At 37.2% G+C, this 17,589-nt stretch overlaps 1 protein-coding gene across 4 annotated transcripts in view; it reads right to left on the bottom strand.

Moving 5' to 3' along the window:
• Positions 1 to 1,301: 1,301 nt before the first annotated feature.
• Positions 1,302 to 17,589, bottom strand: part of FBXL4 (F-box and leucine rich repeat protein 4) — a 56,180-nt gene continuing 39,892 nt past the window's right edge. For 3 of the 4 annotated variants that reach the window (XM_048066637.2, XM_048066638.2, XM_013175689.3), the window contains exons 7-9: positions 15,216 to 15,287; positions 13,752 to 14,064; positions 1,302 to 6,206 (exon numbers count right to left, since the gene is read on the bottom strand). In XM_048066637.2, coding sequence (XP_047922594.1) covers positions 6,043 to 6,206; positions 13,752 to 14,064; positions 15,216 to 15,287 — 549 coding nt within the window. In that variant the 3' untranslated portion in view covers positions 1,302 to 6,042. The remainder of the gene's footprint in view (positions 6,207 to 13,751; positions 14,065 to 15,215; positions 15,288 to 17,589) is intronic. The other variant, XR_007164337.2, reaches the window with a different exon arrangement.

Genomic DNA, 17,589 nt, shown 5'->3' with positions numbered 1-17,589 from the left:
GTGATTTCTTCCTTTCCCTCCCTTCCACCACTTTCACCAATCAGTACCCTGACACAAACAGAACAACCAGAGTGCATGTCTCAGATTACGAAGTCACTGAGGGGGCTGAGGAAGGAAGGGACCTCTGGAGGCCACCAGGTCCAACCCCTGCTCAAGCAGGGCCATCTACTTGCCCAGGGCCAGGTAGCTTAAGATCTCTGAAGAGGGAGACTCCACAACTGCTCTGTGCTAGCGCTCAGTCAGTTGAGTCAGCAGTAGCTCCTGTTGCTTAGACAGAACCTCTTGTGGGCCTGTTTGTGCCCACTGCCTCTTGTCCTGGCACTGGGCACCACTGTAAAGAGCCTAGCTCCCTTGACTTATTACCCTCCATCAGGTTTTCCTATCACCCAAGCCTTCTCTTCTCCAGAGCCTCCTTTTTTTACCTCAAAAGTACAGTTTGTATGGCCTCAGAAAGGACAAACTGCAAAGAACCTAAGCAACTAAATCTTGCATGCGCCTGTATGTGCATGTGCCTTTAAAAAAATAATGCAGGTGGGCAGTGGTAGGTGAAGAAAAGAATATTTTTATGTAGTTCATAAAAAAGAAACAAAACTGTAAGAGACATTAGGAACTACTGCACAAGCATGTATATAAAATTGTAATATCAGTGTCTTAATGCTGAATCTTGACTTAGAAATGTAAGTATGTGACATTTTACAGGAAACTAAATTTCTGGGAAAAGTAACTGCTGATCTAGAACAATGAATGCACCTTCTTCATGTCCGTAAATAGGTCTGGCCACCTTTCCATGAATTTTCATACCAACTGTCTCAAAAGTCCCATTTGCTTCTTTTTCTCAGCTTTCTTGGTATTTGGTATTTATTATCCAAGGAAAAGTTTTTTTTTTTTAATTTATATTATTTGCTTGTTTTTAGAAAAAGGGAATCAAACATGCAAGAGAAAAACTTCATTCTTCACAAATGATCCTTTCCAACTTAGGATGTCTTATGACAGCCATCATTCTTAAATCAAATCAAGCTAGAGCTACACAACTCAAACAAAAATAACAATACTTTATCCATCAGCTAAGAAGATAAATACCGCCACTGTCTGCTATTACTGAGGCTGAATCTTCTTAAAAAGAGACATCTTGCCAAGGCCCTTCTTTGAAGATCATGAGGCCCTTCACACACAAGACTAATGACTCGACCCTTCCTGATGTCAGCTATCACAACTTGTCCCATGCGTGGTAGTATTTAATTAAAAGCCCTTCTTGGACTTCATTGTCAAGTAAGAAATCTGAAATCACAGAAATTAACATCTCAGTGAAAGACAAACTTTTATTTTGGAAAAATGTTGACCATGTCTAACAGCATGTACAAATGCATTAAACCAGGAATCTTTCGCTTAGTAATATCAAAAGCTACAATTTACGGAATCATTGCAAGAGAGTAATAATGAACATGTAAATCAATACATAAAGCCACCCCCAAGCTCCATATAATAAAATGCTACATTTTATCTAGTTTTTGTAAATTTAGTAGTCCTGCAGATGCAATATGGGAAACATATCCCATAAGATGCAATAAGTACACACAGTAAGAACCAGGACTGAACACACAATTTTTTCAAATGCACAGTGGGTAACATTGCTGATGACAGGAGAACAGTTAAAGTAGTCATAGGTTTAATTATAGCAATATGAAAGATTATCAAAATAAATGCAATACATTAATTCTCTTTTCCAGTTAATTTCATGCATTCACAGAACCATACATATAGCCAGTTAGGTACATGAAATTTTAAAATAGAGAAAGGGGATGCATTTCAATTTAATAAAAAAAGACACACTACACGCATTGGCAAGGGACTCAGGGCAGAAGCAGATCCTGGAATTAAAAAAATATATATTTTTTAAGTTGTCAACATCTCTGATTTAATTCTTTCTGGATAGATTTTAGAAGGTTTTGACATTTGGGGATGGATGTCGTTCCAGTCTTGTCTTTTGCTATTCCAAGGCAGGTAGTACAACACTGGATGGAATTAATCTCCGTTTGGTATTCTAAAGAGAAGTATCTAACCCGAGCTAAAAATCACAGCTTCTGCAGTCTCCACAGGGGCTCTCCAGAAAATCATTCATTCTACTTTCCTTACATATCTATCTTAGGAGAAGATTAATAGCTCTCTAGAGGTGCCCGGATTCCTCCCGTAAACCAAATGTCTCTCAGACAGCCAGCACTCAGCGAGATGAATTCCACTCAGGGTTCCATGATTGCTGGACATCTTACATCTGGAAAAGTTGGCGTGATAGCCATAAGGAAAGAATTGGGCAATAAATAGAATGGGTTTCCCGTTTTTTTGTTTGTTTGTTTTTGGTTTTGTTGGTTTTTTTTTTTTGGTCTGAAATTTGTATATCTAAGTACTTGGGTATTAAAAGGTTCAAACTGCTATGTGAACAGTTCTTCTAAAGTCAAGCTCAGTAATGTACTTAATTGAGTGCATAATTTAAACAAAAGCAGCCCATCCATGTCCAGAGAGCTATCAAGTCTAGTCAGACAATTTGGGATTATGAATACAAGTACGTATGCTATTGAATTAAAACCTTTGAGAGTTGGGAAGATGTTTTAACTGCTAAAATTTTCATATTAACTTTTTAAATGACCAGAAGAATGAATGACATATCTCCCTACGTGACAGCCCATGCCAACTTCATACATATAGTACAGAAATCCCCCTTAAGTAGAAGAACAGGAGAACTTCAGAACAAGACACTTTTTTCCCCCCCCAGGCATTTTAGCAATGTAATTTTATTTATTTTTTTAACATGTCACCAAAGCACATCTATTACCATGCTTCAGAAAGATAGATGAGATCAAAGGACAAGATAAGAAAAATAGAATATCCTTAAAAGCAGGATTTAGATAATGTAACAGAGGGATGGTCGACTGTTGGAGAAGATGACCCAATTCCAGACTAATTAAATTCCTCTGACTGATTTGGCATCATTTATTTTGGATTAAGTGAAATTAGAACAAGTTTCCCTCTATATGACTGCTTCACATGGAGAGAGTCCACAGTAGTTATCGGACTTTGCATTCGCACTCTACCATACCCTGTAATATCTTTCATGTGTAGACAAACAAAAGGCACTGTGGCAAAGCAACACAGGAAATACCGGGCACCTAATGGCCAGGCTTTTCCTGTTGCACAGATGGAGAGGGACTCAGTGTCTGTGTACAGTAAAACAATGTTTTAAAAACACAACTGCTACAAAACATCTTTGCTATTATGATTACTTCACAAAAGTAACTGATACATGAAAACCTTTGAGATTTATACATAGAATGTATATATACACACACGTGTATATACATACATATATGTATAAATGGTATATATGCACATCTAAGTATAAAATAACTAAAAATACAGTGACCTATTCTTGCTTCATTGTGACATATAAGGAAGGTCTAAAACTACGTTATTTTCTTTTCTTAGAAATATCAGAAATGTAAAATCTGGTCTTTCCTCGCTTTGCTGGAAGACTTCTTGCCTGTATAAAGCCATAGCTAAAAGAGCTTTTAACTCACTGATTGAAGGTTAAGGTGTACAACTATAGATGAAAGTATTCCCCAATTATTTCTCAGCTATTTGACTTTATTACATTATCAATAGCTAAGTTTTAAATGGTCCAAATAAAGAACAGACTTCACTTTATCTTTCAAGATAAAATAGAACATTTCTGACAAAACCAACTTCAAAAAGAAGGCACAACATAAAGAAAAAAAAAGTATGAAAAAAATGTCAATTTAATGTCCTTTATACTACCTAAAATGCAATAGAGAACAAAATCCTTTACTTACACATACATGATTACAAAAACACTTAACTTGATTCGCTGATGCTGTAGTAGTGACACTCTACTATTTACCTAGTTTACCAGTATGAAGGCACAACGGATATAATTTCATCCACATCCTATTCTATTTACATTGGAAAACAAGGAAGATCTCTAAGAAAAAAAGGAGATAAACACAGATGCACCCTGAGAAGTAAAATTTCTCAACAAAAACATTTGTTTTAAAATACTGTTCTTTGTAAACTCCTGTTATCTGAACCTGTGTTTTCCTACAATGCTTAATAACGCTTAATATTCAGTTACAATGAAAAATATTACTTGTAGATAAAAAAAAACATTAAAAGTTAAGTTCCCAGAAAAATAAATCAACCCAAACCTGATTGAAACAAATGAAGTCTCAACATAGAATCATGCCAAAGCTGACATCTGTCAGTGGGGAAAAAAATATCTGAATTTAAAGATCTCTAACAATGTCCAGTTTAATAAAAAATGGAATGGCATAATATAGCTGGAAATCCCATAGTGCCATCTGTGTAGAGGAAAAAAAATAAAATCAAAAAGCCAACTGTGTATGCCCATCTTCAGATCTGGAATTCCCAAAAGATTCTGTAAAACTAAAAAAAAAAAATCAGAAGAAAAAGGTCTTTTTATAAAATCAGATAGATGTTTTGTAGCTGTTTCATGACATGGTTTATAAAGTATTGGCACCAGCACAAAGAGTTCATAGTGTTCATTCAGGAGTCAGAGATTGTCAAATCTATAACATTTCGTAGCAGTCCTCTTTGCCAGGGATGTTTCAGTGCAATAACGCATTTCTGCCAGACAAAATATTTTCCCTCTTCTTCCAGTAGGTAATAAGTGCCGTCGTGACAGTAATGGTGGAGCCAATATCAAATGACAGGCTGTACTTCATGGTCCATATTCATCAACAATAGCTAGAAAAGGTAAAACACTAAACTCTCTCTGTACATAGCAACATACTCTAGCCATGGTATTAAAGAAGAAAGAAAACCTTCATCCAAGTAAGTACAAAAAGGAGGAATCTTTATAATCTGTCCATCAACACAGTTTCCTTCTCCAGCAGCTAAACAGTATTAAAGAGAGTGCAACAGTACTTGGAGCTATCACCTCTTGGAAAAAAACAAAAAACCAAATACCTTATATTAGTTAAGTCACTAAATCATATTTGCCTTTGTTTCAAAACCACTGTATTTTCATTGCTGTTTTACCGAACAAAGATGCTTGTTCTTATACTTGATAGCAGATTTGATTCCAGCGCAAGAGACAGTTGCTAACACATTATCTCAAGTATTATTGTTTTTTTTTTTTTTTAAATGGTACTTGACATGATAAACAGATGTATCACAAACCAACAGTCTTCACCATGACAGAAATTTGAAAAGAAAATTGCTGTGGAGTTTTCTACACACCATCAGTTATGATACTAAGTACCTGGCTCAAACTTTATATCCAATACCAAGAAGCAGCTGGCAATTTTCTCTCTCGTTTCTGCTATAAGTTCAGGTGGAAGGTTCTTGCTTTTATCTGTTGTGTCGCTTAGGCTGGACTGTAAAACATCACTACATCTATTTCAGATGGAGGAAGGGAGAAAAATGTATCAGATACAGTTCATTGCCAAAAAAAAGGAAGAAGACAAAGTGTCTCTTCAATCCATTCTTACAGAAGAATGTTAAGCAGTTTTTCAAATAAAAAAATTCTAGGCTTGATCATAAGATCTTACACTGCAGAACAAACTAAAATGCTACAGTATGTGTGTATGTATATCTGTAAACATTTATATATACATACACACACATACATATATATACATAAAAGGAAGCACCCATCTTTTTCTTACTGCTAAATATTCAACATTTTCTTTTGTCCAGATATTAACATAGTCTACTGTCTATAACGCCCTATAAAGGAATATTTAAGATGTTTTTCATTTTCTTGTCATTAAAACCACACATATGGCAAGTATTTAAAAACATGCAGTGCCACAAGTTAACAGAATAAACAATTATTAGGTACAATATCAACTCTAAGAAATGCATAATATACTTAAATGTATTTTACCCATTTGTGCAGATAATTAATACTCTCCACTATTTCATAGGGAATTTATACTCTTCTTAAAAAAGTCAGCACAAATTCACAGGAAATAACTGTCAAATGAATTCCATAGCAGCATATGTAGTGAGTCACTGGGTGAAACTCTTTTTTATGAACACGTTAGGAAAGTTGGCATTCAGCTCTAGGACAACTCTATTATCAATCTGTGAACAGAAGGACACATCGAGTAAAGAAAGATCTTTACAAGACTCCAGCAATTTTCTTAAAGATGCAGGGCTTACCATCCTTGTCCCTGTTTGAAAACAAAAAAGAACAAACAAATAGCAAAGTTAGTATCTTTTTTTTTAAAGCTGCTAATACTTCATCATCAAAAAATTTAAACAAACATTATGCTATACAAGAATTTTTTTCCCAATTAGATTTCAAATGAAAAACTTCTCAGAAAAAATCTTTGCAGATTTTTTTTCCCCAACTCAGCTGCTTAAGTCCACTACTTTCTCCTTAGGAGAAATGTTGCAACTTCAAGAGCAATTCCTAACTACAGAAGCTGACCAAAAGTACCCAAAGCCACAAGATCCAGGATCTAGATGCTAGGCTTTGGCCGCAAGCAAAACTGTATGCTACACTCGTGTCCTTGATTCATCATCAACTGCTCATGATTCTTCTGCTGATTCCAATGACTGGCACAGTACACGCTATTATTGGCTATTCCCATTATAAATAAATCAGCAAGGCTTCTAGGACTCTAGATTGAGTATTATACCCAGAAGCATGCAAGAGCAATTCAAGTACTATCAGTCTTTCCTGTACATAGGATAACTGTAACAGAAAACACACTATTTACCCCACTAAAAACATGACCATAGTGACCAACTATTAAGTTTCACGTTGGGTCAGGTCAAGCATCGGATTCAGTCAGAAATAAAAAAATATAGAAAAACACATCCATAAGCATGGATCTACTGCAGTTGATGGAAATCTAGTCAGCATAGTCAATGTAGCACATGATTCAGTTGACTGGAGTATGACTCAGTTGCCTGAAGTGAAATGCCTGGTGCCACCTGGGATTCCTTAGACCACGCAGGACATCCACACAGAGCTGGCAGACAAGCCACAGGACTGACAGGAGATCCACACCTCACTGGAACAGCTGACAGCCAGGCAGGTTACTCTGGGCAAGTAAATCAAGCCTAGATGTCTACGGTGGGCTACATCGCTTATCAAGGTCATCCAACATGACTGTAGACATCTATTGGTAGATAAGTCAATTTACACACAGCTCTGTCTTGAACTGAATTTCACCCCAAAAAGCTATCTAGTCTAGTATCTTGTCTTTGGCAGGGCCAATAATGCTTACAGCAGAACCAACAAAAATAGTGAACGGCTACTTTAAAAATCCATTGCATCTGGTAGATACTCTCGACTGACAGAAATTATTGATTTAGAGATTTCTGAAGCTACCTTTCATGAATGCTACTACTACTTTTCTGAACTCATGTATATTTATGGCCCCTCTGCTAGTTCTACAGTTTAACCGTATTTGGTGTTCAAAAAGGAAGTCAGCTTTAAACCCACCGTGTATGAATTACAATAATTAAGGGGCAATGAAATAAAGAAGCAGTGAGAGCATTCCCATTTCACTTTTTCTAAGTCTTTCATAAGCTTGATGGAACTGTTTTCCTTTTCCTTCATTATCAGCTTATTAAGTATCATAGCATCATTTTGCAAATCTTCGGTCTCAAATTCTTCAGCTTTAGATTATTCTACCCTGTATGCCTGCGCATTATCGGCAAGCTCTGGTACAGCGTTATTCATCCCTTTGCCTGAACTACTCAAACAGATCAGACAGAGATCAGACAACACCTACCATAGTACAGACCCTGGGTGAACACAGTAGTGATTGAACTTCAATGTGCAAAAAGACAAAGCATCCTTAGCCTCTGTTGTCCGTCTCTGAAGCACCTACTCTAAGAGGGAAGACTGCTAAGTTTAAAAACCAAACAAACTTGGTAAAGATTTTTGAAAGTCCAATCCTATATGGACTGGATCAGCGTTCACTACAAACTCCAAGGAATTCTAGGTTTGCAAGACATAACCACACTTATAGGGATGGAACTCTTTCAAAATATCGTAACATTCCTCATGGCCACTGATTCTCTTCAGTATGGCTGGTTGCAACCAGCTTACACAAAAGATAAACCTACTGTTTTGTAGCTTCTAACCTACGCAAAAGATAGTGCCACATTTGTAAACCTTCACTCCTCTAGTGAAGAGGCTGATTAATGTGACAAATCACGCACCATAAGAAAGATCTCAACAGTCTTGTATTTGAGCTCATTTAGAACTGCTGCATAAATACCATTTAGTCCTAACAATTTATTATTGTTCGATGTATTGATTTGTTCAAAAGCTTCCTCTATTGGCATTCCAATTTAAGACAGTTTTCCAGGCTAATCTCCTGGAAAGAATGAGTCTGACTGCAGCCTACTTGATCCCCCTTGCAGCAACTGGAGGCAACAACAGTTTTCCTGGAAAGGCCTTCTCCTGAGTGGCCAGATCAAATCTTGATCATCTACCAGTCTCCGTAATTTTCCTGTAAACTTCTTGTAACACGTGAAATGCATTTTCAGCATTTACCTTTAGCCATTGGTTCCTTAATACCTCATTTCTGCCTTACTGTGATGTTGTTTTACTCCCTAGAATTCATTTTCCTGTTTTCCTTCTCTGAACAGACCTCATTTCTAGAAAGACGCCTCATTTTTTAGTGATCTCCTGTACTCCTCTGCATAAACAAGGGGGTGTCTAATTGTGCTTTTCACTTCTTCTATGATAGGTTCTCAGATTAGATGTTTTGGGACATCATTTGATGTTATCTGTAAACAGGCTTTGCTATCATGCCCCCGTACTTTACCTCACCTAGAGGTAATCAAAACTTATTATCGTAATTTTTAACTCCCTTGTCATTACACCATCTGTCACCACAATGGTCAACTGGTTGATGTAACAATCCCTATTGCCAACACAAATTCTGTGATATGCTTTAGTTACATATTTACTTGACCATAATTTTACAGTTTTGCCACAGTACCACGGCCCTATCAGAAGGATCTGCTCTAACATTCCAACTGAAACTCTAAGAGCATTATGCTACTCATCTTTCCACCAAGCCTTAAAATTGATACTGCAATTATCTGAACTTTGACAGCTGTCCTGTGGTTTCATTTAAGACCAAGACTTTTTAATGTATTTGTAACTGAAATAGGTCATCTTAAATTACATGCTTTACTGCACCTCTTCCTTTTTTCCTCCTCAGACTTAAAATTTTGTGTTAGGAAAGACCTTTCCCAAAGCTAAAAAGGCCAATCCGGTTGGTGTTTGTATATTCACACCACAGGATTAGCAAACATCATCCACAGTATTACTCTGATTATACAATGTACAATTAATGATGCATACATTTCTCTAAAGCACATCCAAAAGCATTGCAGAAGTGTGAATAATATGGCACATTTTTTTGTCTTTCAAAAATTGCCAACATACCATGCTAGTTACCTACATAACACTTTCTGGTTTAGTTTGGAGGCTTTTGGACCTTTGCTATTTACTAAAATATTTTCTACATGGACTAATTGCCCATTTCTCAAAGTAAATACATAACCAGTGTATTAAAATCCACTATTGGGTTTTGTTGTTCAGTTTACTTTCAAGAAAAAAGTTTTCTGGTATCCTCTTCATTAAAGGCACTGACTAATGATTTGTTTGCTAGAGCAGTTATATTTATTAGCTGTAAATTATTTAGTTTATCATATATAAGGTCCTCAAATTCTAGAGCTGTTAAGGAGACTTGTTTATAACAGCTATAGAAGTACCACCTTTGGAAACTGTCAGAGTCCCAGTTTCTAGGGCAAAGGGTACTGCTACACAAATTATAATTAAGAAGAATATTTAAGTAAAAAAAAAAGTGACTTGAGTAATTTTATTTAAAAATACACTCATAATAAGTTTTCAATAGGGTACACATGAAAAAAACAACTTCCAACTGTTACTGAAAAAGAACACGTTTCTTGGCTAAAGAAGTATAGATCTTGAAAATAACTATCACTATTCCCCCAAACACTTACTTTTCCTTTTCTCACCTAGACCAGACAGACTAGCCTTTTATTCTTTACTTTTTATTCAATTTATTGCAAACCATTTGAATTCTAAACTTCAACATACTGCACATTTTCATGTTTGAATTGACTAACTATGTGTTGATGCTCTCAAGAGAAAGCTGAAGATTTTGACAGCTGGCAAGGGGGCAGTTGGGTTTTCTGTTGCTCAGGAAGGTGTGGGAGGTGTTGGTATGTAGATAGGAGTACATAAATTCTGCAGTAACAAGGGTGTCTACTTTTTATTACTCTTTTTGTGCAGGACAGACAGTTAAGACTTCTGGGGAGCAAGGTTAGTATGACTTATTCTCCATCCTTGACAGCAGCCAGTAGCCCCACAGCAACATAACTAACTGAGCAGCTAATACAGCATACAATAAAAGCTTTTGGCATTGCCAGTTCTGGTTGTCTCCTGTCTTGTCATGAGATTTCCACTTCAAGATCTATAGCACTGGACGACATACTGCATCACTACAAAGCTGTCAGATGGTCATAGCTGGAACATTCTACTGCTGGGTGGACATCCTCAAGCAAAAAAAAAAATAGGGGAATATTTCCTGTATAACCCACTGTGTCAGTCTGTGAAAAAGATATGGGCATCAAAGGAAATGATATTTGTAAGCAGACAGTTCAGTATGTAATGGGTAAAAAACCCTCAGAACTTAAAAACTGAAGAAGCACACCCTCATGTACTTAGTGACACACTTATATCATACTTGCCCTTCCAAGCTGTACTATAAATACTGCAGATATGGATCCAAACCATGATTTTTAACAGAAGTTTACTTTCTCAAGTATGCTTTACACACCATTTAAACCCAGCTACCCATCAAATAACACTTCATACAGGCCAATAATTTTATGCAGCCCTCAGAAACTGGCAAATTGCATCTTCTATGAAGTCCACTGATTCAGGAACAAGGGAATTACCAAGCAATATTGGAAGACTAAGGAAAGGACAGATGGTTAGCAAGCTGCAGGACCTGCCGCCTGAAAACAGCATCCAGTGCACATACAACATTGATTTTGTAATACCACAATGTAAGAGATACAGTTCAACAAACTTTCTTTCAGAGCCTTAGATTTTCTTCAGTCCTGAAAATATTGTGGTTGTAAATATTGCGTAACTGAAACAAGAAGTTTTCCCTGCCAAGTTTGCAAGTTCTACCAACTGCAGAGAAATACCAACAAAGTATCGTCTGTGATGGTGACTATACTACTGGGTAAGGCATTTTGATCCTTACTTAGGTAAGTCCCTGTTTTACACAGTGTTATTGAGAAAAAAATAAGCTCCCTCACCACATGCACTGACAACCTAGCAGCAATAGTTCTATGCCCTTCACGATGCAGGTATGAGCCAGCCATTTCTTTACTTGGGAATGACAAAGGATATAAAAGAGTACCTCGCGTTCTTTCACATCATAGAGAAGACCTGCTGTTCAAGGTTAGTCTTGCAAAGTTGAGAACTGACCTCAGGCTTCTAACAGCTTAAGACCTGTTGTCACACTTCTTTAAAAGGACAAAATCATACGAAGCATTTATATAGCTTATAGTAGAAGGCTCATCTGACATCAGCAGCCAAAAGTTAGAGCACGGAGATTTATTTTCTCAGTACTCCTGCACTTTAAGAGGCTAGGTTTTGGGTTCAGACAGAGACTTCTGCATTTGTATTTGAACACCTGGCAATTCTACTTCCAGATGACCCAAGCAAGGTTGTGATTCTACTTGACAACTCCTTTGAACCACAGACTGTAGTGGGTCCCATATTCAAAGACATAAAGATGGTTTCCTTACTGTTGCCAAAATAGCTGGGTCACTCCACACATACTGTATCACCTTGTACTGACTTATTTATAGCAGAAGACAGTCTTTTTCCTCTACTAAGTACTGCTATAAAGGAAGAAAGCTCTGGGAATGGATATTGAGGTTTTTGGTAACGTTGTAGATAATTCAACTGGATGTCCTCTGGAAAGCACCCTTCTTAACCGTTCCTGATAAGACTGTGTGTTAACTACAGATCCACTTGACTCAGTAAATACTGTTAAACACTCAGGGAATGGAACAAAATTCCTCTTCCATGTTCACACATTTTTCTGCAAAAACATCAACGAGACATTAAACTGAATTCAAATGTGAATTCAAATGTTAAAGGAGAAGTGTGGCAACAAACCTCCAGTACTGGCAAAGAAGCAGCAGAACTAGCAGACTATCTGCAGGCTTAACACAACTGAGCTATTCATTCCGCAGCCTCTGGTGTAGTGAAAAGGTCAGACTGATTTGTGGGCAGACAACACCATTGTAACAGAAATGCATGTAAGTGGGTGGTCAGGAGAACATACATGTTTTTGAAAGACTGTATTCACTACGCCTTCTGGAAACTTTTTGTGTCTGACTAGGGAAAGGTACCCTTGATAATCTAGCTACAAAGTAGATTCCCTTAAATACAAGCAAAAACACATTGCCACCTGCAAACCTATGCATTAAGCCAGAACAATATACACCAGGTGGAGTTAAGTTTTTATCTGTTCATTCTCCTTTGCCTTCTCCTTGTCTGTTGTTCGGAAGGTGAGTCTCTCATTTAGAGATAAGTAAAATTGCATTTCATGGTAAGAGTGTTTACTATCTATATTGTGGAGACAATATGAAGCCATTTGGTATTTTACTTTTTTTAAATGAGAACCAATGATAGTCTTAAACTTGCTTGAAACATTGAGTAGAGGGCTCTGTTTCTCCACAGCATCACTCTCAACCTAAACATAATACCTCCACATTACAATTATTATTAAAAATATGCAGTGTGGTTACTTTCTTCCCTTTAATATTTTACATCTTTGTTTTTCAACTAACCCTGTGAAAGTAAGTCAGTAAAAGGCTGAATAAATTTTCTTACACCAAGTCAAAGCTACCAGTGCTGTCCTACAGTATTTTAAAAGAAAACCTCACATTCCACCATAGAAAGAATAAATTCAGTATCATGAAAAAAATATAATTCTCAAAGTCCTTACTCAGGAATCCCAAGAATATTTACCTTGGATTTCCCAAAATACTTTTAGCTATAGAATCTGCAGAGAATTAGAAATTTAAGATTCACTGCGTTTTTTGCAGCTCATCACTTCTTTCCCACCCTAGAGAAAAGTCCATTTCAAGTTTTGTTATTAATTACTTTTTTGCTCTTCAATGAGACAAACTCACTCACTGGTAAAAAGTGACAAATACTCTTAACACTGCTCAGTATATCTGTATTATGCAAAAGCAAAAATCTGTTTATTAGTCACAGACTCCCACTATAAATATACTTTGTCACACTTCACAGGAATAAAATAAAACAACAAAAGCAGAAACAAGAAGAAATTGAATCTTCCGAGAGTCAAAAGTCAAAAGATCTCAGTTAAATATACTGGTGATCATGAAATTAAAAGTTGTTGGAAAAAGTCCACAAAATTTTCAGTGTAAGCAATTAATGCTAAACAATCAAATTACACAGTTGGTATAAATCTGTTGTATTTTGTGTCAGAAGCTCACTGCAGTAATACTTCCATTCCTTTATTTTCATATGATAAGCTATATTTTTAAGAAAGATTTATTTTAAAATGTCTTGACAGCAATTTTATCATATGGACTCCTTTTTAACTGTAAGGCTTTTGAGACACAGTGAAATGTATACCAATATTCCTACATTTTCTTACCTAGTATATCTAGCTGCCGTAAATGAGTACAGTTAGCTGCAAGCTCTTCAATGTCTGTGTCACACACGGACCTGTTGGCCGTAAGAAAGAGCTTTTGTAAGTTCGGGAGTTTACGTGCAAGGTTTGCGAAACAGCCTGTACTGCTCTGTAATGTAGGGCACCAGCCAAGATCAAGTTCTTCCAAAAGCTGGCAGCCTGAAGCCAGTTCTGCTATTCCATTTTCAGTTATGTTTTTACATCTCCACAGATCCAGACTGCGAAGCTTTTTACATTTTGCTCCCATCATGCTTGCTATAAGATCATAGTCTTCAATCTGCAAGGAAAACAAACACTTTGTCATATATACCATCCTTCCAGACATACATAGGTGTTTCAAGATTTGCTTGCTAACACACCTACAGATCTGTCTTAAGCATTTGTCATTTCTAAAGAGCTCAGAAAATTATTCATTGTACAGTGAGGTCTACTTTTACAGACAACAAAAATAAGTTTTCTATCAACCCCCAGACATACATGCTTTTAAATTCACTTGATATTAAGGAACAGTGAAATGCAATTTGAAGTTCACTTCCTTTGAAAACACACTCTTTTTTTCCTTTAAAAGATGATTAAAATTGTCTTTATGACCATAGGCACTGCAACCATAAGTACACATGCATTAAAGAAGTCTATTTCCTTTCTAGGTTGATCATTTGCTGCAGCTCCTTATGAAAACAAGATGTCCCATTCTACAGGCAGAAAGAATAAAATCCACTATTGAAAAACAGTAAAACTAGGACTGTTGGAAAAATGTAGTCACACTGCCTTACTCCTCTGTCCATGAGTCGGAGTATGGAAGGGTGAACCAATTCTGCTTTGTCATTTGCTTCTCAACTACAAGGAAGGTCCACAAAGTTTCCCTGATGGGTTATCAGCTGTGCTTATCACAGAGACAGCAGCAAGTTAAATTCCACTGCATACAATTCTGGCGTGCACATGCGATACAGCTCAGATGACTTCCCTACAGTAATTGCTATATTCTTTCTTAAAAGAAAGGTATGCACCCACCCAAGTCTATAACTCAAATGACTTCTGTTGAAATCATTTCTTGTGTTTGTAACTGTAGTGTCACACACCAGAGTTGACCTGTCAGAAACGATGATTTAGTCTGAATGTAAAAGATAACTTCATTATTGGTTTTGGAAAGAAAAAGTATATGTAAATGTATATAAAAAATGCCCCAAAGTTTAGAAAGAGGCTGAAGAACAATGGAAAAAAACTACAAGCTAGACTTTAGGCCTACTAAATTGACACAATCTTTAGATATACAACTAAGTCATATTCATCTTGGACCTTTCAAAAGTTTGAAATCTGACATAACATCAGCCCAGCATTTAACCTGTCTTTGTGAAGCATAAACCCAGGCCGAGTTTCAAAGCCAGTGTGCACACACATACACACCCACAGAGAGGTCTTACTACTCACCATGACACAGCTGCCCAGACTGAGGTGCTGAAGCTCTGAGCAGAAGTTCAGGATACTGAGCAGGGCTGTTTGCTGCCGCAGGGGAGCACATCAGAAGGAAATATGGAAAGCGAAACAAAGAGAAGAGGTCAATTAGGCATTAAAGGCTGTCACTGCATTTCCTGAAATACAGCTCAAAACTCCGTTACAGACACCACAAATGCCACTTAATGAGTCCCTAGGTACTCTACCCATTGATTGCCTTAAAGTAATGGTAATCATTACAAACCTTTACGTGAGTCACTTTGGATGTGGTTTTGCATTGCCCTGAAGATACCTATACACCCCTGACCTATCCGTTCATTTCCCACAGGGAAGCTGCTGAAGAAGCGTGGCAAGTTCAAATAACAGGCGAGGCCAGACCAAAACCAGAGAGGGCTGGTGACATGCCAGCAGAAGAGCAGAGCCTCTGACATTCGCTGATGGGCCACAGCCTGATGGAACTGCCAATAGAGCTGCGCAGCACCAGGACGGAGCTGGTGACTTTAATGTCAAAGGAGTCTCCGTGCTGACAAGGAGGCTGACAACCATTGAGCACCTGTCACTAGCAGCACGCAGGCTGAAACAGATATAATGTGTACTTCGCAGTCATGTTTCTGCCATTTAACGTGGCCATTCTTTTCAGAAAGTATTGCACATTACTCAGCCTGAAATTATACTGGAATGCCAGATGCATCTTACAAAACATTAAATATGTGGCTATTCTGTTCCATGACAAGAGAAACTTCACAGTTTTTTATTTGTGTTTCTGAGATAGAGAAAAGACTCCTCTGCATTGTCTGTAGCCATATTTTGTTTTTTAGTTTGAAATATACTCCAGTGCAAAAAAGAATACAGCCTGGGATTCAAATCACAAATAACTATGCATCATACTTGAAACATTCACCACTTGGTTAAGATTTTGTAAGCTTGAGAACTGCAACAAGTTTCACAACACATCAGTGATTAAAGTCTGTGGATACTTTCAGGATATACAACAGTTCTTCACAGGAAAAAAAACAACAACAGTATACAAGGGACAAAATAACTGCTAATAAGCAGAATTCCTACAGGAACACTAGTCAACAATATTTGTACACATGTGTAATATAGCTTATATTTATATTTAAGTCTGCTTGTTTTCAGAAATTTTACAGTAAAACACTTTACTTAGTTCTCCGAGTTGTTATACTGTAATGAAACTCGGCAGGAATGGGACCTTTTGTCACGGCACCATGAAGAACTATCTGATGTCTTGCACTGAAAGGCTGGCAGACACAGAGCAGGGACACGGTTTGGAGTAGTCCTGGAGATCGTTTCAGACATCTAATTTCGGCATCTCCAGGGACTAATTAGAAACACCCAACACTTAACTTGTATGGAACCTCAGCTTCCAGCTTGGCCTTCTGAGATTTCATTTCCCAAAGGCAGCTTAAAAGTAGAGGGTATGAATAAGCTTTCCTCACAAATATCTTTGCAGAGGTCTTACAAACCATCGTCTGCCTGCTCGCTCGACTTTCATTTGTTTTTAAAGAAAAAGGTAGACCAGGGAATTAAACATAAAAGTCATTATAAGAGAGAGAACACTTTAAAGCTAGAAAATGTGTAAATATCCAATACACTTTAACTAAAGTACTTATTAAGCAAGTGCTTTATTTGGAGCATTAAACCTGAATAAATGAGTAACTCCAATAGGAGGAGACATATCCTTTACCTCTGCGAAAGCTATCAGCTTTAGAACCGACTCAGATGCCCAAATTGAAAACGAAATCCCCACACCCCTCTCTACAAACCTGAAGTATAGAGCTAAATAAGTCAGTCTGACTGCACACTCAATTCTAGACAGGACTTCTGCAGGAATTCTGGTGACTCCACAGAAAAACTGAATACCTTGATGCATTCCACATTTTTCAGCAACGGTTTCCAGAGCAGAATTTAAACATTGGCCTGAAAGGATAGGAAGCAGCAATACCTTTCCTTAACTGATACAAACAGCTCAGAAGTGAAGAGACACTCTGAGCAGTCTGTAGGATGTAAGATCAGCTCCATAATTCCCCTCCTTCAGAGAAGGGTGAAATAAATAGGAAGACTGATATTCATAGTTGTCTTGATTAGACAACTGACCTGATGTGTTAACTTGAACAGGAATTTGGTGTCTCTCAGAATACTTTTTTAGTCCCTCTAGTATGAGAGGGTTCTTCCGGTACACATCGAGTTCACATTTGCAGATGTCTTTTCACAACCTATAATACCTAAAAGCATTATTTTTTATAGAGTTATTTAAAATAAACAAAGAGACCAGTATTTAAACAAGCACTAGAGATGTGGGCAATAAGAAGGAAGCTTGGTGGAATAC

The sequence above is a fragment of the Anser cygnoides genome, chromosome 3 (genome assembly GCF_040182565.1).
Source record: "Anser cygnoides isolate HZ-2024a breed goose chromosome 3, Taihu_goose_T2T_genome, whole genome shotgun sequence".
NCBI classification, from domain to species: Eukaryota; Metazoa; Chordata; class Aves; order Anseriformes; family Anatidae; genus Anser; species Anser cygnoides.
The sequence above is the reverse complement of the archived record's forward strand: the minus strand, read 5'-3'. Positions and strand labels throughout refer to the sequence as shown.